Below are 21,254 nucleotides of genomic sequence, written 5' to 3'. Positions count from 1 at the left end.
CTCGATGCTAGTCATTTTTTATTATTTTAATAATATCATCTCTGAGGGCCCTTTCAGGCCTTCCAGACGGAGTCCACGTCCGTGGGGGACTTCGGAGCAGTAAAAGGTAGTGGCAGGAGGCACCTCGGCCATCGCCCACCCAGTGGGAGACTCGGGCAGGTTATTCACCCTTCTGCACCTCGCTTCACTCATCTGTATAAAGGGAACAGTCACAGTAACTGCCTCATGGAGTTACTCCGGGGACTTAGATAATCCAGGGACACACGTAGCCCAGTGCCCAGCACTCGGCTGGAGCTCCATAAAGGTCAGCTATTGTTCTGAAGCGTAGGGCGGGGAGGGTTCATCCTGTTGGGCCGTCAGGCCAGGCTGTTATTTAGGTACCCGGTGGGGGCGGGGCGGGGGCGGCGCCGGTGCACGCCCTCTTTTTTTTATTTTAAAATTTCACCCGGGTCTTGACAACCGGTGCAACCCTGTCCTCCGCTGTTCCCGCCCCCGAGCCAGAGGAGCCGCTTTTGGGTGTGCAGCTGCAGGGATGGTGACTCGGGTTAGCTCAGATGTGGCTGCCCTTAGTCCCCAGCTGCGCCCTCCCCTTTTGCCCTCCCCAGCAACCCCTACCCGCCCTCTTCCGGCGCGTGCTAAAGCGAGAGAAACGCCCTTGGGGGAAGATATGTAGCAATCAGATGGAACGTGGAGATCAACGTTGTGTTTTCTTCGTGCCCACCTGAAGTCGAAGGGAGGTGGAGCGGCGAGTCTCAGCCCCTCCCCAACGCCGAGACCCGGCCCCCGCCCCCCGGAGCCCAGTCCCCGCAGGCGGAACCGCCCTGTGCGAGGCCGGGTTTGGACTGCGCGGGAATGGGCGTGGCCTTGGAGGGGCGGGCGCTAGGACCCGCCTGAGCGCCGTGAACGTCACGCAGCGGCGCCGAAGCCCAGGGTTGAGCGGGAGGCGGGATCGGTCCGGTCGGTGGCTCCCCGCGGCGGGGCCGGGCCCGATCTCGGGCGGGAACCGAGCCCAGAGCCGGTACTAGGGGAGGGAGAGGGGGCGGATTCCCGCCGGGAGGGATCAGGCCGGGCAGGGGGCGGAGTCTTATTCCAACCCAGCTTCGCTTTCCGCGTGTCCCGCTTTGCACTGCTGGCGCTGCGCATCCAGCTGTTTCCCTCTGCGTCCGCGGCCCTGCCCTTTTCGGGGGCATCGCTGTGGTCTTTCCACCCCTTAGACAGCAGGGCGAGGGGGCGCGGGCGGCCAGTGGATAGAGGCTGATGCCCCCAAGCACGGACGCCAGCGTTGGGTTGGGGGTTCTTCCCAGCTGCTGTGAGCCTATGCGAAGCGGGAGGTCTTGCCCCAGTTCCCACGGACTGTGGGGAGGGAAGAGACGGTGGAGGCGAGCGGGTTCTGGGCTCCTGGGTGTCTGGAACCACCCTCTGCCCTTGCCCCACCACTCAGGTAGCGGGAAGGATGACCACGCTCACACGACAAGACCTCAACTTTGGCCAAGGTAGGGAGGCTGGACCTGCGGGGTCGGGGGCGGAGGCGTCTGGGCTGGCGGGCTTCCCCAAGCGCACCACCGGCTTGTGCCCCCTGCAGTGGTGGCCGATGTGCTCTGTGAGTTCCTGGAGGTGGCTGTGCATCTCATCCTCTACGTGCGCGAGGTCTACCCCGTGGGCATCTTCCAGAAACGCAAGCCGGCCAGCTGGGCCACCGTCCCAGAACCACAGAGTGGTACAGGGTGGACTTTTTCCTTTTTTTGAGAAGATCTCGCTCGTCGCCTCAGGCTGAGCGCAATGGCGCCGATCTCGCTCACGCAAGCTCCGCCTCCCGGTTTTGCCATTCTCCTGCTCAGCCCTCCCGAGTAGCTGGGCGGACTACAGCTCCCACCACCTCGCCGCGCGCTTAATTTTTTGTATTTTTCTTTAGTAGAGACGGGTTTCACCGTTGTCACCATGAGATGTCTCGATCTGCCTGCACCTCGTGATCCGCCCGTCTCGCTTCCTCCCATTAAGTGCTGGGATTACAGGCTTGAGCGCGCAGCCGCCGCCGGGCCAGGTGCGACTTTTTAAAGACGTCTATCTGTCGGGTGCGGTTGCTCACGCCTGTAATCCTGGCACTTGGGAGCCGCAGGCGTGGGGTATCACTTGAGCGTCAGGAGTTCTGAGACTCAGTCCTAACTTAAACGATGGTGAAACCCGCGGTCTCTACTAAAAATACAAATGCTGGCGTGGGCTGAGCCCTGCTAATCCCAGATACCAGGAGCTGAGGGCCAGGCAGAATCACTTGAACCTGGAGCGCGACGTCTCGCCAGCTGAGCCTGTGAGATTGTGCCACTCCCACGTCCAGCTCTGTCCCGCGTGACAAGGAACAACGAAACTCCGTCACAAAAAAAAAAACCTGGTCTTCCTCCACTTCAGGCCAAGCCAGCACTTTATTTTTTATTTTATTTTATTTTTTGAGACTGAGTCTTGCTCTGTCGCCCTGCCTGGAGTGCAGTTACATGATCTTGGCTCACTGCAACTTCCACTTCCCAGGTTCAAGCGATTCTCCTGCCTCAGCCTCCCGAGTAGCTGGGGATTACAGGCGTGTGCCACCACACCTGGCTAATTTTTATATTTTTAGTAGAGACAAGGTTTCGCCATGTTGGCCAGGCTGGTATCGAACTCCTGACCTCTGGTGATCCGTCCGCCTTGGCCTCCCAAAGTGCTGGGATTACAGGCGTGAGCACTTTATTATGAAATAGGTTTTGTGTTAGATAATGTTGCCCAACTGTGGGCTAATGTAAGTATTTTGAGTGTGTTTAGGTAGGCCTGGCTAAGCTATGATGTTCTGTATGTTACATGTATTAATTGCATTTTCCACTGGAGATATTTGATGGCTTTATCCAAACAAACAACAATAAACCCAGAGTATCCAAACAACAACAAACCCATAGTAAGTTGTTGAAGGTCACCTTTAGAGGGAAAAGGAAAAAAAAAATTGACATTCACTCACTTTTTGTTTATGATGAAGTGATTGAAGCTCAGAGAAGTTAAGGAATTTGCCTGAGGCCACACAGTTCCTTAGTTCTTAACTTTTGAAATCTGATTACGTTTTTCTGGATCCTTTTCTGGAAAATGCCCAAGTGCACAAAGATACAACTTTAGGGACTTTTCAGACTCTGGAGGAGTCCGTGGACCCCACATTAAGAACCCCTAATGGTATATTAAATGCTCATGTTGGGATTGAGTTCTTATCTTTTTTTTCCTTTGAGATGGAGTCTTGCTTTGTTGCCCAGGCTGGAGTGCAGTGGCTTGATCTCAGCTTACTGCAACCTCCGCCTCCCAGGTTCAAGTGATTCTCCTGCCTCAGCCTCTTGAGTAGCTGGGATTACAGATGCCACCTCACCTGGCCAATTTTTGTATTTTTAGTAGAGACGGGGTTTTGCCATTTTGGCCAGACTGGTCTGAAACTGCTGACCTCAGGCGATCTACTCACCTTATCCTCTCAAAGTGCCAGGATTACAGGAGTGAGCCACTGCGCCCAGCCTGAGTTCTTACCTTCTGACTTCTTTCTCCGTGGATAAATTCACAGTTGTTAGCCTCTTGAGGGAAAGTGGGGTCTTCTGGGTAGGGGGCCCTGGAGAGCTGCTGGGCCTCTGACCGAAGGCAGACGGGGCCTTGGGCTCCTGGTCGTATTGGGTGGTTTCCCCACCTGTGCTTTGGGCCTCACCAGCCGCATGGTGTTGTGTGCAGATGTCCTGCCACCCGGAGCTGAATCAGTATATCCAGGACACGCTGCACTGCGTCAAGCCACTCTTGGAGAAGGTGAGGGTGCACTGGGTTCCCCAGCCACCTCACCCCATGCTCACCCCTGTCCCTCTATGCTCACAGTCCAACTCTGGGATGGGGTGATGTTAGGACTCTGTGGCGTCTTCATGGCTCCAATACCCAGAAGCCTGTTCCCTGCACTCTGGAGACCATCCCAACCCAGGGGCAGGCTCCAAGGCATGTGGGCCATGTGCAGGGTGCCTTGGGCCTGGAAACCTGGGTTGAAGCTGGCTCTGAGTAGGGACTGCCCTGGTGGGTTCTGGGTTCTTCTCACATCCGTTCCCTGTTCTCCACGCTAAATGTTCTGTCTGAGCTGAGCCCCTCAGGGTTTCTTCCCCATCTAGTCCTGATCTCAGACTTCCTGGGACCTTCCCTATGGGGCCTGGTTATTCTCTCAGCCTGCACCGCTCATACCGGAGGGTGCCAGCTTCTCAAACCTGCGCTATCTGGGCTCTTGGGGACGCCCAGCCTAGCAGCTGAGCAGGGCTGTGAGTGGGCCGCTTCCCCTCCTTCCTTGGGCAAGGGGGTGGAGGCGGGGTGGTGGAGTACAGGTGGGGTGCCTGGCTCTGCAGTGGGGGTTCCTCTCCTTGCAGAATGATGTGGAAAAAGTGGTGGTGGTGATTTTGGATAAAGAGCACCGCCCAGTGGAGAAATTCGTCTTTGAGATCACCCAGCCTCCACTGCTGTCCATCAGGTGGGCTGCCCCTGCCCCTCGCCCACTAGCTGGCATCAGGTCTGTCTCTGGCAACACACCCACCCCTTTAAGGCGGCCCTTGAATACCTTGGAAAAGGCTTGGGAGGAGAAAGGGCAAGATGCACCTGCCTGACAAGGGGACAGCCTGTGAGCAGCTGAGATGGGTCCAGAGAAATGACATGAGCTACCCAGGGTCACCTGGGTAGGGGCAGAGCCCAGGACACAGAACCAATTTTCTGACTTCTCAGGCAAGTGTCCAGTCAACTCGAAGTTGACCTTTGGCACATGTGTTAGTTGGTCAACTGCATGCTTCCGATGGTGAGGTCAGGGCACTGGAATCTATGACCAACCTGTCCCCACAGGCTGCGTGGCCTTAGGCAAGCCCTTTCCCCTCCTGGCTTGGTGTCCTGGTTCTTGGGCCTGGCTGCACATTAAAACCATCTAGGGAGGCCTCCTCAGATCGCCCCTATCTCCCCTACCCCCCGCCAAATTCTGACTTTGTCTGGGGTGGGGCTGGGCATTTCTTGTAAACTCCCTTGCTGGTTTGAATTGTGTGGACCAGATAGGGAGCTGCGTCCTAGGCGTGCAGCACTCTCAGAGGCACTGGAGGCGGTTCTGTACCCCAGGTCTGCATCCAGGCTTGATGCCTGTGGTGGAGGGGAGGGCGCCAGTGTGATGGGAAGACCTCCTTTCCTCTCAGCTCAGACTCCCTGTTGTCTCACGTGGAGCAGCTGCTCCGAGCCTTCATCCTGAAGATCAGCGTGTGCGATGCCGTCCTGGACCACAACCCCCCAGGTGCGTCCACTCCCCACCCTCTCTTCCCTTGGCGTTTCCACGGTTGTCTCGGGTTGGTCTGTGTTCCCAAGTCCATGTTTGGCTGCTCTGAGACTCATCTCTTCCTAACCCTGAGAGTCCACCTCCTCTAGGAAGCTTCCCTGATTGATTCCACCTGGCTTCCATCTCCCTATTGACTGGGGCTTTTCTTAGCACTTGCTTTGCCATCTGCTCTGGGAGTGCTGCCGAGCCAGCAAGGGAAGTGGGAAGAGGCTGGGCCCAGTGGCAGGCACCAGGGCGGCGGGGGAGCCTCCACCAACCTCTTGCCTCTCCAGGCTGTACCTTCACAGTCCTAGTGCACACAAGAGAAGCCGCCACTCGCAACATGGAGAAGATCCAGGTCATCAAGGTGAGATGAGATGGGTCTAGGTCTGGATGCAGGCTCTAGAAACGTGATGTGGCAGTTTCAGGCAGGCAGGGGCGTTGCCTGTGGCCAGCCATCCATTATATTGGTGCAGCAGTGCCTGGTACCCAGCAGGTCCTCAGGCCTGGCCACTGCTCCATCTGGGCACTTGGGGCAGTGAGGAGCTCAGGTGGAGCCCCCTGCTGGGGCCCCCAGCTCATCCGGGCTCTTCTGAAGTGGGGGCTCTCCAGGGAGGGGTCCTAGCCCACCAGGTTCAGCATTGGTGCCTGGGGCTTGTCACTTGGGTTCTATGGACTTGGCCTCTGGGGGGGATCGGGGGGCCTGGGGTCTGCATCGCCAACAGCTTCCTAGTAATTCTGAGGCTCAGGTTGGAGGCCCCTGGTCTGGAGTGGGAGGGACAGCAAAGTGAGGGCAGGCAAGGGCTCAGCTCCGTCACCCCCCTAACCTTTGTCCCCTCCCTAGGATTTCCCGTGGATCCTGGCAGATGAGCAGGATGTCCACATGCATGATCCCCGTCTGATACCACTAAAAACCATGACGTCGGACATTTTAAAGGTGAGCTTCGTGGGGACCTGGGAAGCTTTATTTAGGGGCTGCTTAGGAAGTGAGGCCCGGCACTGAGGCCTCTAGTAAGGCCTCTAGTAAGGCCTCTAGTAAGAGAGGGCTTGGGGGAGAGAACGAGGGAGTGCCTGGTGGAGGGCTCCTCCCATCTCTACTCTTCTCCACCTCGGCTATGGCCACGAGGCCCCACCCTTGGCGGAGATCTGCCCACCAGGTGCCTCTGTGTCCTCCAGCAGGGATGCCCTGGCTGTCTCGCTGACTATGGCTGTTTGCTTGTGTCCGTCAGATGCAGCTTTACGTGGAAGAGCGTGCTCACAAAGGCAGCTGAGGGGGCATCTGCCACCTCACTGATGCCCGAACTGTCAGACTTTGGGGGATCCCCACCTAGGGCAGTGCTGCATGGCTGCCCTGATTCCAAGTGCTCTTATTGCCTCTGTGTGTGGATCGCCCGCCTCAGCCTGGGGCCGCTCAGGTCTGCTTGGAGGATGCCTCCCCCAGGAGGGCAGTGAAGGATGCCGCAACCTCGACTTCTTAGCCTCCTGGGGTTCCGCCGGCCAACACTGTCTGTCTCAAATACTGTGCTGTGAGTTGTTTCAATAAAGGGGCCCCAAGGGCTGGGATGAGCTGATGCCATCATTAACCAGAGTGGGAGGGACAGGTATGGCCAGGGTAACCTGGTGGGGGGGGTGCTGCTTCTCCACCAAAATGCCAGGGACCCCCTCTCCCCACTCCTAAAACCAACCCCAGGCTGGTTTTACTGAAAACATTTATTTTTCATTTTTTTATATTTATTTATTTATTTATTTTTTATTATTTGAGACAGAGTCTCGCTCTGTCACCCAGGCTGGAGTGCAGTGGCGCAATCTCGGCTCACTGCAAGCTCTACCTCCCGGGTTCACACCATTCTCCTGCCTCAGCCTCCTGAGTAGCTGGGACTACAGGCGCCCGCCACCACGCCCAGCTAATTTTTTGTATTTTTAGTAGAGACGGGATTTCACCACGTTGGCCAGGATGGTCTCGATCTCCTGACCTCATGATCCGCCCGCCTTGGCCTCCCAAAGTGCTGGGATTACAGGCGTGAGCCACCGTGCCCAGCCTGAAAACATTTATTACAACAAAACGTCAGAGCTATGTGACAGTAAGTTTCCACAAGCTGGTAGGGTTGAACCGGGGCAGGAGTTGCTGGTACAGGGACTTCACTGCCCACCCTATGCTCAGCTCCTGCATGGAGGAACCTCTGGCTGACCCGGATACAGTATGGACAGCTGTCAGAAAATCTGGAGAACAGCTTGGTAGGGCGATTGAGCAGCCTCCTCCTGTCCATGCTTCTGCCCAGGCTGAGCCTCAGAGGAGGCCTGGTTCCTGGTCCTCTTGTGGCTGACGACGATGCTGCTGTTGGTGACTCGGGGCCCATACCAGCCTGCCCAGTACTGAGTGTCCCTGCCCCCGTGCTGAAAGAGGATGTAGCGGACACCCCGGGGGTAGTCTGAGAAGGTGTAGGAGACCTGCCAGGAGGAGGGGAGAGGAAGTGACCACCAGGACTGGGGAGGGGAAGGCAGGAGCCAGGTCCTCTAAGAGAGCTGCCCAGGCGGGAAGGCAACAGCTCCAGGTCAGAGAGCAGGGGCACCTTGGGCCCTGAGGCTGCCCCTTGCTTCCTGCCATCCTGGCCCTGGGAGGAGTGGGTAGAGAGAGCAAGTGGGTGAGGCCTCACCTCTGTCCATGCGGCATTGTTCCACTGTTGGATGGTCACAGGTGGGGGCTCAAAGGAGGCCAACACGAAGTAGTCAGCCGAGGTCAGCTGCACCTTGAGTTGGTAGGTGCAGCCACAGTCAGCTCTGGCAGCAAACCTGGTGGAGGGGTTGAGAGCCCTGTGTCCAAGCCACCGAGGGCTGGCCCCAGCGGTGGGGGCAGGTGGGACCTACACATTGGAGCTTGGAGCTTCATTTCCCATCAGCCAGCACTGCTCTGCCTGCAAGGCCCAGCTGGCTTCAGCACTCCCTATGCCCCACTGTGGCCCGGGGGTAAGTAGTTGGTCCATGCTGGCCTCAGTTACCCCATCTGAGAAAAGGGACCCTTTCGGGCATCCTACTAAAGATGTGACCTCAAAAAGCAAAAGACCCCTCCAGAGAGGCCTGGCCTGTCCAAGCCATGTCACCTGTACTTACAATGGACCAGGCTGTGGATTCAGTGGGAGAGTCAAGGGGGTTGCCTGTGTAATGGAGCTGGCACAGAGCTCACCTTCTGCTCAGATCAGCCCAGCCCAGCCACCTCTCCCCTCTGCAGCTCTGCATACTCCTCCATCCTCACCCATTTATCCTCAGAGTGGCGGCCCTGGGGCCTGCCTAGAACTGGGGTCCTGCTTCTCCCATCGGCCAAGCCAGAGCCCGGCACACTTCGGTGCACAGAGTAGGAGCTCAAACAAGAGTCATGGGATGAACAGGAAGAGGAGCTGGGGAGGCAGGTAGGTCAGGGGACCTGGGGGTTTCCACCCAGTCCAGAGAGGGCTGAGGTCCTCTGTTGCCCAAGTACCTGTCAGTGTTGACCGGGCACAGTGGCTCACACCTGTAATCCCAGCACTTTGGGAGGCCAAGGTGGGTGGATCACTTGAGGTCAGGAGTTTGAAACCAGCCTGACCAGCATGGTGAAACTCTGTCTGTATTAAAATGATTAAAAAAATAGCCGGGCGTGGTGGTGGGCAACTGTAGTCCCAGCTACTCAGGACGCTGAGGCAGGAGAATCGCTTGAACGCGGGAGGTGGAGGTTGCAGTGAGCCAAGATCGCACCACTGCACTCCAGCCTGGGTGAGAGTGAGACTCTCTCAAAAAAAAAAAAAAAGTGCCTGTCCATGACAACCCACCTGGGGGCCTCAGCCTCCTCATCTGCACACTGGGGCTGCTGTGTCCTGCTGACTCTGTCACAGGGTGGTGGGGAGGCCAGGAGGTGCCGCAGGGTCTGGGCACAGAGCGGGGGCAGAGGCCGGGGCTACCTGGCTCTAGGACACTGCTGGGCACAGTGGGCACTTGCTATGGCTTGTCTCACCCGGCACAGCAGTAAGAGGAGCATGTAGAGTGGGGGACACAGGCCATGGACCCTACTCACCAGTCCTTAACCACGATGTCCGGCCGGAATGTGTCCAGTAGCTCCTCCCAGTAGCCCTCAGCTACAAGGTCCACCAGCTGGGACTTGAGACACATTCTGGGGAGCAGAGTTGGGGGCTTGTGTACCTGGGTGTGCTATGCATGGCCCCCCCCCCCGCCCCACCCAAGCCTTGGCAGCCCCTGTGAGCCCAGGGAGGTGGTTTGGGGACTTAGGGTATCCTTTGGCCGCTGCAGGACAGGCACTGGCTGGGGCTGACTGGTTTCTCCTCCAGTGTAGGAGGGAGTTTGACCCACTTGTGCCTGGGTGGCATCTGATTCCAATCCAAAGGCCCAGTTCAGTGTTCCAGGGCACCAGGCAGGGCACTCTTGTAAACTCAAGTTCCTAGCTTAGGGATGGATGCCTGTAGATAGCCCTGGCTTATCTTAACCACCCAATGGACTCCTGGCCTGCTTCAGTGATCCCCACCCCCACTGTCCATGAACACAGCACTGAGTGACTCCAGGAAGCAGTGACTCTGGGCAAATTTTGGGGCCACCTCCCTCGAGCTTCACAGAGAGGCCTTCCCTTAGAAGACTGCCCGAGACTTGGCAAAGGTGTCCTAACCCTCTATCCCCTCCATGCAAGCCTGGTAGGTTCAGTTTGCCTTACTCGTAGGATGTGACAAAATACTTCTTGACCTTGGGGTCAGGAAAATCTGTCCCGTGGGCTCCAGGGAGGCTCTCCACCTTCCAGCGGTCCCCACCATTGAAATCGATTTGCCATGCAAACATATCCTCTAGGAAGAACAGAAGCCGAGGTGAGACCCCCTGTGTAAATCTAAAATACAGCCCTCCCCACCTGGTCCCGGGAGGGCGGGAAGGAGGGTGGTTGGCGTTAGTGACCTTCTTTGGAGGCAGGACTTGTTCATGCTCAGGTTTCTGGGGCTGTGGACACCAAAGGGTTAACAAGCTTGTTCCTTCTCAAGGGCATTGTGTAGCCAAGGTACCCCACCAGCCCTGGAGCACCCCTACAAAGCACCCCTCCAACACATTCCCACCTGTCCTCACCATATCAGCTCTGACCTGACTCTGTCCCTCCCACACAATTCCAAACTGGCCTCACTCCTAACACACAGCTGGAGAAAATGCGTGTTACCAGAAATTCTAAACCAACCCCTTCCTCATTTCCACGTTGCGGTGGAACTCTGGGAAATACCCAAGTATCAGTTCTCAAAAAATTAAATTACGAGGGGCCTGTGAGAGTACAGTCCTCAAAGACTAATGTGAGGCCAGGCACAGTGGCTTGGCCTGTAATCCCAGCACTTTGGGAGGCTGAGGCAGGTGGATCGCTTGAATCCAGGAGTTCAAGACCAGCCTAGGGAACATAGTGACACCCTTTTTTTTTTTTTTTTTTTTTTTTTTTTAAAATAAGTAAAAGAATTTTTTAAAAAAGGCTAACAAGTGTTCATCCCAACACAGACTGCTTACTTGACCCAGATGGCACCCCAGATGTCCAGGAGGGAGAGGCCCTTGGTTAACTACATAACCCAGACTGGAGGCCCTAGAGGATGGGTTTTGTGGGTTTGTTGGTGGTCATGGGAACCAAGATTCCCATAGGGCCCAGATGGCCCAGGGCAAGAGTGCTAAGTGGAGGAACTGGTACCCTTTGGGCTGGGCGCTGTGGTAACATTCATGGGTGAACCTCCATTAGGTGGGCCTGGTGGGTTCAGGGGGGTGATCACCCTCTTCACACTGAACTCAGAGGACCTTAGAAAACAATGGCGCTTCTCTACTGGCGCTGCCCAGGCAATCACTGGGGCACTTTACAAATAGCTTGCTCCCCCTCCAGAAGCCCGCTATTCTCAGGTGCTCTGGGGTCCCCAGTAGAGAACCAGAGGAGTAACACAGAAATCCAGGAGCTGGGCTGATGCTGAGTACAAACCTGGGGGTATCTCAGCAAGGCTTGACTGAACACTGCCGGCCCCCGGCAGGCCAGGCTGCAAGGCCAGCTCTGTTAGGCGGTGTTAAGCCGAGTGGGCAGCTTAGCTGGGCAACTTCTGAATGAAATCTGGGGCAGGCAGAGGGACTGAGTGTCGGGCACTGTCTATGGGGACTCGGATTTGGGGTGGAGGGAGTTTGAGGCCAAACCCTGGAAGCTGGGCAATTGTGCATCTTTGGGGGAGTCACTCATCTCAGGCCCAAAGCTCCCCATCTATACAATGGAGTCCACCCTAATTGTCTTGGCATCTCCCAGGTTCCTGTGTGTGTCTGTGTGTGTGTGTGTGTGTGTGTGTGTGTGTGTGAGAGAGACAGAGACAGTGTCCCTCTGACACTCAGGCTGCTGGAGTGCAGTGGCACGATCTCAGCTCACTGCAACCTCCGCTTCCCAGGTTCAAGTGGTGCTCCTGCCTCAGCCTCCCAAGTAGTTGGGATGACAGGTGCCCACGACCATGCCCAGCTAATTTGTGTATTTTTTGTAGAGACAGGGTTTTACCATGTTGGCCAGGCGGGTCTCAAACTCCTGACCTCAAGTGATCTGCCTGCCTTGGCCCCCCAAAGTGCTGGAATTACAAGCATGAGCCACCGTGCCTGGCCTATTTGTTTTATTTTTAAATTATTTTTTCAGAGAGAGGGTCTCACTCTTTCCCAGGCTGGAGTGCAGTGGCACAATCTTGGCTCACTTCAACTTCCACCTCCTGGGTTCAAGCGGTTCTCCTGCTTCAGCCTCCTGAGGAGCTGAGATTACAGGTGCCTGCCACCATGCCTGGCTAATTTTTTTGTATTTTTGTAGAGATGGAGTTTCATGATGTTGTCCAGCCTGGTCTTGAACACCTGACCTCACGTAATTGCCCATCTCAGCCTCCCAAAGTGCTAGGATTACAGGTATGAGCCACTGCACCTGGCCAATCTCCCAGGATCCTAATGAGGATGAAGAGAGTACAGAGATAGCAAGGAGGTTCTAAGTACACAAACCAGGTCTCAAAATCAGTTGCTGGAGTCCCAACAGGAAGTATGGTGTGTCCGGGGTGGATGGTGGCTCATGCCTGTAATTCCAGCACTTTGGGAGGCTGAGGCAGGCGGATCATTTGAGCCCAGGAGTTCGAGACCAGTCTGGGCAACATGGTGAGACCCTGTCTCTAATTAAAAAAAATATGTATGTGAAGCGTGGTGCCTGGTATATAGCAGGTACCAAATGAAGGAAGGGAAAAGGGAAAAAAATCCCTGGGAAATACAAGAGAATGTAACAGGCTAAGTGGGGACCTTCAGCTGTGATCACTGGCCCCTCTGGATCTTCATTTTGTTTGTCTGTATAATGGGGCTAACAGGAGGATGGGTAAGTACATTTGTAAAGATCTCCCATGAATACCTGGCACAGAGGAGGCCCTTGGTCAACATGAGGCAGCTTGGGCTGTACTCTGGGGGACAGGCGGGTCTGCAGTGTGCTTGTTCATTCAACAAGCATTTCTTGGGCACCTGCTATGTGCAGGTGTCACTGTGGATGCTATAGTGTAGCAAACAATGTCCATTTGGCCACTGGAACTTGAAGTTTGTGGCAGAAAAAAGGAAATTCTAAAAAAAACTTTTTCTTTTGGAGACGAAGTTTCACTCTTGTCGCCCAGGCTGGAGTGCAGTGGAGCCATCCCAGCTCACTGCAACCTCTGCCTCTCGGGTTCAAGTGATTCTTCTGCCTCAGCCTCCTGAGCAGCTGGGATTGCAGGTGTGGGTCAGCATGCCCAACTTCATGTGTTTTTAGTAGAGACAGGGCTTTGCCATTTTGACCAGGCTGGTCTCCAACTCCTTACCTCAGGTGATCCGCCCATCTCAGCCTCCCAAAGTGCTGGGATTACAGGCATGAGCCCCCGCGCCTGGTGAAAAATGTTACAGGGCATGAAATGGAGGTGCTATGCTGGAGGTGGAGTGTGCTGTTTTTAGATTGGGAGCACAGGGCAGGTCTCTGAACTGAGACCTGAAGAATGAGAAGGAACCAAGGGAGTGAGGTGGGTGTTTAGGATTAGAGAACAATCCAGGTAGCGTGGGAATCTCAAGTGCCAAGGCCCAAGAATGGGAAGGAACAAGCCCGGTGGCAGCCTCCACCCTGCCCCCATTCCACCTTCAGCGCATGGGTTGCGCAGGAGGTTCCTGTGCAGGCTCCGTAGGAAGTAGAAGATCTTCCAGTCGGCCACAGGCTGGTCCCAGTCCTCGGTGATGAAGCCCTCTCGCAGGCACTTACGCTTCCAGAGGGTCATGAGGTCGATGAGATCCCGCCAGAGGCTGCAGACCAGACGGCAGTTCAGCAGCAGCTGGCGGGCGGGCACGTGCGTGAACAGCTCCAGCAGGATGTTCTCGGGCAGCTCGTTAATGCTGTCCAGGGCTGCCTTGGGGTGGGCAGCATCCATGGCCTGTGGGGGGGACAGCGGTTATGAGCCTGACCAGGGAGGTGGGCCCTCAGGTCCCCAGGGAACTAGGCCAGGGACTCCTCTCCAACCCTGCATTAGCCAGGTGTGGTGGCACACGCGTGGAGTCCCAGCTAGATGGGAGGCTGAGGCAGAGGATCCCTTGAGCCTGGGAGTTCAAGGCTACAGTGAGCTATGATTGCACCACTGCACCCCTGCCCAGGCAACTGAGCAAGACCCTGGCTCAAAAACAAAAACAAAAAAACCACAAAAGAGCATTTGGGAGGCTGAGGGTCCTTCCAGTAAACAGTAGCCCCTCAGTGGAAAGAGTAGTCATGGGACACACATTCAGAAGAGTGCAATACAAGTAGGAAAGTCTTTAGAGACACATATTTTAAAAGGCCCCTCCCCAATTTAAGAAAAAATTGCTTAATTTTAAAGCCAGTGGTTTGGGTGGACTGTAGGATTTTGTGGAGACCACACTTACCTGCAAAGTTCTGTGAGGGTTTTGGTGATTGTTGTGATTTTAATGCTCTGGATTCACTCTTAGAATATAAAATCTTTTTTTTTCTTTTTTTGAGACAGTCTCGCTCTGTCGCCCAGGCTGGAGTGCAGTGGTGCGATCTCGGCTCACTGCAACCTCCGCCTCCTGGGTTCAAGGGATTCTCCTGCCTCAGCCTCCTGAGTAGCTGGGACTATAGGCACATGCCACCACGCCCAGCTAATTTTTTGTATTTTTAGTAGAGACAGGGTTTCACCGTGTTAGCCAGGATGGTCTCAATCTCCTGACCCCGTGATCCACCCGCCTTGGCCTCCCAAAGTGCTGGAATTACAGGTGTGAGCCACCGCACCCGGCCAGAATATAAAATCAGTTTTACATCCCAGACTCATGAATGTTCATTCAGTGGTTGGCTAGCGCTGAGAAACCACCTGCCTCTCTCCAGAAGCTCACTTTGGCCTGGAAGTCATGTGATAAAACAACCCCATGGGAAGCCCCCACAGCACCCGGCTGGGCTGCCTTGGGTGTCAGGCCAGAATCCACTTGGAGATGGCCAGAAAAAAAAATCAGATGGAGGGTGCCTGAGAAGACTGCCTGGGTTTGAATCCTGGTCTGCAGTGACTAGTTGGGAAGCTGTGGAAAGGGAGGGGGTAACTGTCCCGACCCTGGAAGGGCCAGGAGGACCAAGTGAAGCACAGAGCTTTGGTCAGCATTGCTGCCAGCACAAACCTGCCCTCAACACTGTCCTCCCTGTACCTCTGCACTGCACACGGGTTCTGGAAAACTTCAAGCAATGCCACAGCCCTGGCCTGAATCTGTTACCTGGGGGCACCTGATTAGTCCCCTAAGGGGATCCCAGCTACTTGCCCCAGGTAGGTGGGGATTGGCCGGCAGCCAGGGCTCTGCCCTGTCACTCAGGTGGGCCTCATCTGCTTACACATGAGGAGAGAATGTTCTCCACCTACAAGCAGGGAAACAGAACCTTCCTGGCCTCTTTTTTTTTTTCCTCCCCACCCCGAGACAGAGTTTCGCTCTTGTTGCCCAGGCTGGAGTGCAATGGTGGGATCTCAGCTCACTGCAATCTCCACCTCCTGGGTTCCAGCAATTCTCCAGCCTCAGCCTCCCAAGTAACTGTGATTACAGGTGTCCACCACCACACCCCACTAATTTTTTATTTTTAGTAGAGACGGGGTTTCACCATGTTGGCCAGGCTGGTTTTGAACTCCTGACCTCAGGTGATCCACCCGCCTCGGCCTCCCAAAGTGCTGGGATTACAGGCGTGAGCCACTGCACCCAGCCTTTTGCTGTGGCCTCTTCTGATTTTCCATAGAGGCTTGGCCAAAGCAGCAGTTCATAGTCTTCTGAAAGCTCCCATCTCAGAAAAACGGAGGGTGGGTGTATGCTGGCTCCTGCCCAGGGAGGAACACTTTACATGGCAGAGAAAACAGGTGAGGTACTTGTGCCTCGTGAAAAATGCTTTGCAAGCTGGGAGCAGTGGCTCAAGCCTGTAATCCCAGCACTTTGGGAGGCCAAGGTGGGTGGATCAGGAGGGCAGAGGTTCGAGACCAGCCTGGCCAACATAGTGAAACCTCGTCTCTACTAAAAATACAAAAAATTAGCCGGGTTTGGTGGTGTGTGTCTGTAATCCCAGCTACTTGGGAGGCTGAGGCAGGAGAATCATGTGAACCCGGGAGGCAGAGGTTGTAGTGAGCCGAGATCGCGCCATTGCACTCCAGCCGGGGTGACAGTGCAAGACACACCTCCAAAAAAAAAAAAAAAAAGAGAGAAAAAAGGCTTTGCAACCTTGGCAACACAGGGAGACCCTGTCTCTATAAATAGTGAAAAAATTCGCCAGGCATAGTGGCGAGTGCCTGTGGTCCTAGCTACTTGGGAGGCTATGGTGTTAAGATCTCCTGAGCCCAGGAGGTCAAGGCTGCAGTAGCTCACAGGTGTGAGCCACCAAACCCGGCCCTCAGAGGTTTTCTAACTTACAGTCCATGAGGCCTGCTGAGGTCACACTCTAGGGAAAGAAGGAGCCCGCTGGAGCAGAGTGAGCCATGATTCCTCCATGGCACTCCAGCCTAGGCAACAGCAAAACTGTCAAAAAAAAAAAAAAAAAAAAAAAAAAAAAAAAAAAGAGGCTTTGATAGGGGAAAAAAACCCAAAAAACTCAATGTGGCCAAGTCTTCTAAGTTATGAGAAGCAAATGTAAGCATTCGAAAAAAAATGTAAAACCTGTCAATTAAAAATGCCTGTAGTCTGGGCAACATAGTGAGACTCTGTCTCTAGAAAAAAAAAATTAGGTTGGGGACAGGGACTCATGCCTGTAATTCCCGCACTTTGGTAGGCCGAGGTGGGCGGATCACAAGGTCGGGAGTTCAAGACCAGCCTGGCCAATATGGTGAAACTCCGTCTCTATAAAAATACAAAAATTAGTTGAGTGTGGTGTCGGGTGCCTGTAGTTCCAGCTACTCGGGAGGGTGAGGCAGGAGAATTGCTTGAACCCGGGAAGTGGAGGTTGCAGTGAGCTGAGATCGTGCCACTGCACTCCAGCCTGGGTAACAGAGTGAGACTCTGTCTCAAAAAAAAAGAAGAAGAAAAGAAATTAGCTAGACCTGGTGGCCCATGCCTGTACTCCCTGCTACTCAGGAGGCTGAGGCAGGAGGATCGCTTGAGCCCAGGAAGTGGAGGCTGCAGTGAGCTGTGACCATGCCACTGCACTCTGGCCTGGGTGACAGAGCAAGACTGCCTTAAATAAATAAATAAACGCTGGCAACTTCTAAAGTCACTGTCTAGACTCTAGACCAAATAAAAGTCACTGGGCTCCAAGCTAGAGGCGTCTAGGCACCAACAGCTTCCCACCGTGGTGACCGAAGTCAGGTCTCTGGCCCAGTCCGCATTTTCTTGCGCCCCTTCCCCGCCCCCACACGGGGCATTTTGTGGTGGGGAAGTCCATGCCAGCCCTAGGAAGCCCTCTCACACCGATCGGGTTCCCCAACTGCCCGGCCCGGCGTCTCGTGCTGGCCTTCACCGCACCCACCCTCCCAGCAAGCTCTCGGGGCACTCTTACTTCACCGGTTTCTCGGAAACAGAAACCGTGGCTGGGGAAAGGCAGGCGCCGGATCTCGCGGGTGCGTGGGGGCCTGGAGGTCCCCTGACAGTTCTCTGAACCCGGCAATGGCCTCGGGATGTGGCCGGGGTGGAGGCGGCCGCAGAGCCTCCGCCCGGGTGGCCCCGGGGCCAGGCCCCCAGTCCGGACCCAGCCGCCCGCGCCCCCCAGCCCTGGACACCCGGACCAGCGCCCGCAGGCTCCGTGAACGCCCAGGCGCCGGAGACCCCGGCTCCCCACTCGCCCGCCGCCCGTCCCCCCGGGGCCGCAACCTGGAAGCAGCGGCGGAGCTCCGGGTCGGCCCGAGCCTACGGCCTCGGCGGCGTCGTCGCTGGGCCCCGCCCGGCTCCGCCGCCGCGTCACGCGCTGCGCTCGGTCTCCACCCCCGCCCCGGACCCCGCTGCCGTCCCTCCCGGCCCGGCCCCGCACTTTCGCCGCGGGAAGACTAACCTGAGGTCCCCGGGGCCCGGGCCCTCGCTGCGGCCTGCGTGTCCTGAGGCTCAGTCTCCCCCTCCAGGCGGCGGGCGGCTCAGCACCCACACCTGCACCCGCCTCCTCCGAAAGGCAAAAGTCCCCGAACGCGCGGCAGCTCACCGGACCCCCGCGTTACTTCCTTCCTTACGGGGCCCAGGGCTCCACCCTTGACCCTCGGTTACCTCCTTAGAGGGAGGAGCTGACACCCAGCAGGCTCCTTCTTTCCCTAGGGCGTGACCTCCGCAGGCTTCGTAGACTCAGAGGTAACAAACCTGAGGGGCTGGGAGGTGGCTAATGCCTGTGATCCCAGCACTTTGGGAGGCCAAGGTGGGGAGGGTTGCTTTAGGTCAGGAGTTCGAGACCAGCCTAGCCAACATGGCAAAAAACCTGTCTCTACTAAAAATACAAAAATTAGCAGGGCATGGTGGCGCATGTCTGTAATCCCAGCTCCTCCGGAGACTGAGATGGGAGAATCGCTTGAACCTGGGAGGCTGCAGTGAGCCAAGACTGCACCACTGCACTGCAGGCTGGGCAACAGAGCCAGACCTTGTTTCAAAAAAACAAAAAACCTCAGAGGTTTTTGTCAGGATTAAGCTCATGAATTTCTTCCATCAGTAAACAAATAATTAGCAAGCACCTTGTTCAGGCAACCACCAAGGGTTGTGCAGGCTGTGCACTGCACAAGGGGACTGGCCCAGGCCACATTAATTGCAATCAGGGCTACATCTTTTCCATGGAAGGCCGTCCTTTTGCAGTTTGCCATGGGCTGGTGGATGGTGATCCTGCCCTGGCCAAAGCCCTTATCTAGCTCACCCTTGATTGAGATAGCTAAATGTAAGGAGTATTTATTAAGCACTGTATTAGTCCATGTTCACACTGCTATAAAGAAATACTCGAGACTGGAATTTATAAAGGAAAGAGGTTTAATTGACTTACAGTTTCATATGGCTGGGGAGGCCTCAAGAAACTTACAATCATGGCGGAAGGTAAAGCGGAAGCACATGGCAGCAGGAGGGAGCCAGGGAAACTGTCACTTGTAAAACCATCAGATCTCGTGAGCATTCACTCACTATCATGAGAACAGCATGGGGAAAACCACCCCCATCATCCAGTCACTTCCCACCAGGTCTTTCCCTAAACACCCAGGATTACCATTCAAGATGAGATGTGGGTGGGGACACAAGGCTTAACCATATCAAGCACCAGCTGTGTGCCAGGCACCATTCTAAATGCTTCGGCTTCATCTAATGTCAGTGAAGCTCTTGGCAAAGAAGAACACCAGGAGGCAGAGCCTGGGTGGCACTGCTGATCTGGCACAAGGTGGACTCAAGGGCTGCCCAGAGATGTCCACACACCCCAACCCCAGCCTGTGGCTGGGCCTCCAGAGGAAGCCAGCAGTACTGGACAGCTGCCAGGTGACATACCTGCAGCTCACTGAGGGGTCTGTCCCATGAACCTGCTTCTGTGATGGTCTGGTTCCTGAAATGCCAACCCCTCTGTACCTTAGGCAGAAGCCACACCATTGTACCATCTGCAGGTCCCGGCGGGACCACCTAAACTCTGCCTTTCCTTCCAGAAACCACAGGGCACAGGTTAGGCTGGGCACACCTTTTATTTGACTGCATGCAGTAGGGCGAGGTCGGGAGAACACTGCTGTCCTTCCAGCAGGACAAGAGGCAAGTTCCAAGGGTGGCTGGGTGGGAGACAGAGGTCTTGGGAATGGCAGTTCTAGGGGTGAGGTGGGGGCTTGGAGTGCTCTCCAAGCCAGAGGGGGTCTGGCCTGGATTTGGGAGGTGGGCAGGGGATCCTTCAAACACCCTACCACACTCATCCAGGGCTCACGTGTCCAGCTGTCAGAGCAGGTCCCAATCCTGCTCCCCACCTACCCTGGGACATCCTGTGCAGGATTCCCTCAGTCCTCTGGGAACCTGACCCCCACCTGGCACCCATCTAGCTTCTGGGGCTCTATTGATAGTGAGGACAGTCCACACCTGACCTGGACCCCACTCCACCCTGGGTCTGCCCATCTCAGACCGGGCCTGAGCCTCTGGGCCAAAGCCACCTCTTCTGAGCAGGCAGGCAGAGTAAAGAGACTGGGAGCAGCAGACAGGGGCAGAGCACGGCCCATGAGCCCACCCTCCACTTCCCAGACTGGTCTGAGTTACACGGTCACCTCCCTGCACCATCAGGGCAGCTGCAAGCTTGCCAGATGTCTTGCCTGTCCCTGCTCTGAGGGTCAAAGAACACAGGTAGAATGGTCCCAGGAGGGGAAGGGAGAGACAGATCCAGGCTGGCCTCCAAGCTCGACTTTCTGAGGGGCCCGGGGGAACACGCCGCACCTCCCACCTCTCAGGTGCTCTGAAAAGGGCCCATGCAGGCTTCCTCACCCATCGTTCAGGTCAAGACCTTTTGGGGAGAGCTGGCCCCCACCCCAGCACGTGAGGGCTGCCCACGCCGAGAGGCTCCACAAAGAAGAAGCAGCTGGGGGCAAGGGTCAGAGGTCTGGGGATGCCTGGCCTCCACCTCCCCTTCCCAAGCCCAGCCGTTTTCTGACAGCAGTTGTTTACCAGTCAGGGTTCAGCAGATGGGGGCTCAGGGGGCGTCAGGGCAGCGGGGGCCCGATGGTGATGCTGCTGTTGGTGACCCTCGGGCCGTACCAGCCGGCCCAGTAATGAGTGTCCACGCCGCCGTGCTGAAACCAGATGTAGCGGACGCCGGGCGGGTAGTTGGAGAATGTGTGGGAGACCTGGCGGGGCAGGTAGAGGGGGGAGAAATTAGCGAGGCACAGCGATGTGTGCCTGTAGTTCCAGGCAGGCTGAGGCAGGAGTACAGGCTAAGGTAGGAGTTCAAGACTGCAGTGAGCTGTGATCATGCCACTGCACTCCAGCCTGGACAACAGAGTGAGACCCTGTCTCTAAAAAACAAAAGAAATAAAAGAAAATGAGCCTTAAAAAAAAAAAGGGTGGGAGCTGACCCTGAGTGTGGCACTGCCTCAGGGGGGCAGGGGAACAAGGAAGTGGCTGAGTTCTTGGTGTCAGTCTAGAAATCAGTGGAGTACTAGTTCGAGCTCTGTGATTTGGGACAGATCATTTCCTTTCTCTGTGCCTCAGTTTCCTCATCTATAAAATGGAGCAAAATCCTGTTGGTCCACTCCACAGGTTTATCATTCAGCCCAAAGGAATGGAAAGAAACTGTAAGCTGCCAAAGCATGTCCAATATGCTCATCACAGGGCACATGTATTATTTAAGTTAAAATTAAGTAAAATTGCCCTTCGCGGTGGCTCACGCCTGTAATCCCAGCACTTTGGCAGGCCGAGGTGGGTGGATCACCTGAGGTCGGGAGTTTGAGACCAGCCTGACCAACATGGAGAAACCCCGTCTCTACTAAAAATACAAAATTAGCTGGGTGTGGTGGCGCATGCCTGTAATCCCAGCTACTCAGGAGGCTGAGGC

General features: G+C 55.8%; 3 protein-coding genes and 1 long non-coding RNA gene across 9 annotated transcripts in view; 2 read left to right on the top strand and 2 right to left on the bottom strand.

The window, feature by feature from the left end:
• Nucleotides 1–626: 626 nt before the first annotated feature.
• On the top strand, nt 627–6,871 carry MAD2L2 (mitotic arrest deficient 2 like 2). The gene is made up of 9 exons (XM_017888020.1): nt 627–1,018; nt 1,442–1,493; nt 1,583–1,714; nt 3,701–3,792; nt 4,389–4,489; nt 5,190–5,284; nt 5,599–5,672; nt 6,150–6,242; nt 6,535–6,871. The coding sequence occupies exons 2-9, from the start codon at nt 1,454–1,456 to the stop codon at nt 6,574–6,576; spliced, it is 669 nt and encodes a 222-aa protein (XP_017743509.1). The 5' UTR covers nt 627–1,018; nt 1,442–1,453; the 3' UTR covers nt 6,577–6,871.
• A 129-nt stretch (nt 6,872–7,000) lies between these two features.
• FBXO6 (F-box protein 6) lies at nt 7,001–17,937 on the bottom strand. Of its 4 annotated transcripts, none has more exons than XM_017888014.1 (6): nt 17,778–17,937; nt 13,437–13,725; nt 9,996–10,122; nt 9,348–9,443; nt 7,960–8,095; nt 7,001–7,753 (listed from the first exon to the last, which is right to left on the bottom strand). In XM_017888014.1, the coding sequence occupies exons 2-6, from the start codon at nt 13,720–13,722 to the stop codon at nt 7,517–7,519; spliced, it is 882 nt and encodes a 293-aa protein (XP_017743503.1). In that variant the 5' UTR covers nt 13,723–13,725; nt 17,778–17,937; the 3' UTR covers nt 7,001–7,516. The 4 variants fall into 4 exon arrangements, with proteins under 4 accessions (XP_017743503.1, XP_017743504.1, XP_017743505.1 ...); XM_017888015.1 differs by lacking the exon at nt 17,778–17,937 and adding an exon at nt 17,600–17,708 and having other exon boundaries at nt 7,337–7,753; XM_017888016.1 differs by lacking the exon at nt 17,778–17,937 and adding an exon at nt 17,289–17,577 and having other exon boundaries at nt 7,337–7,753.
• LOC108539379 (uncharacterized) lies at nt 17,293–19,469 on the top strand. The gene is made up of 3 exons (XR_001888339.1): nt 17,293–17,349; nt 18,032–18,064; nt 19,378–19,469. It is a non-coding gene; the product is annotated as an uncharacterized LOC108539379 (long non-coding RNA).
• The window catches only part of LOC108539376 (F-box only protein 44-like), a 10,036-nt gene continuing 8,176 nt past the window's right edge, over nt 19,395–21,254 (bottom strand). For 2 of the 3 annotated variants that reach the window (XM_017888012.1, XM_017888013.1), the window contains 2 exons: nt 20,369–20,547; nt 19,395–20,282 (listed from right to left, as the gene is read on the bottom strand). In XM_017888012.1, the coding sequence (XP_017743501.1) occupies nt 20,404–20,547 (144 nt within the window). In that variant the 3' untranslated portion in view covers nt 19,395–20,282; nt 20,369–20,403. Of the gene's footprint in view, nt 20,548–21,254 lie in introns of all 3 variants that reach the window. The other variant, XM_017888011.1, reaches the window with a different exon arrangement.

The sequence above is a fragment of the Rhinopithecus bieti genome, unplaced genomic scaffold, assembly GCF_001698545.2.
Source record: "Rhinopithecus bieti isolate Rb0 unplaced genomic scaffold, ASM169854v2 scaffold_16234, whole genome shotgun sequence".
NCBI classification, from domain to species: Eukaryota; Metazoa; Chordata; class Mammalia; order Primates; family Cercopithecidae; genus Rhinopithecus; species Rhinopithecus bieti.
Note: the sequence above shows the minus strand (reverse complement) of the source record. Positions and strands in the feature narration are given on the sequence as shown.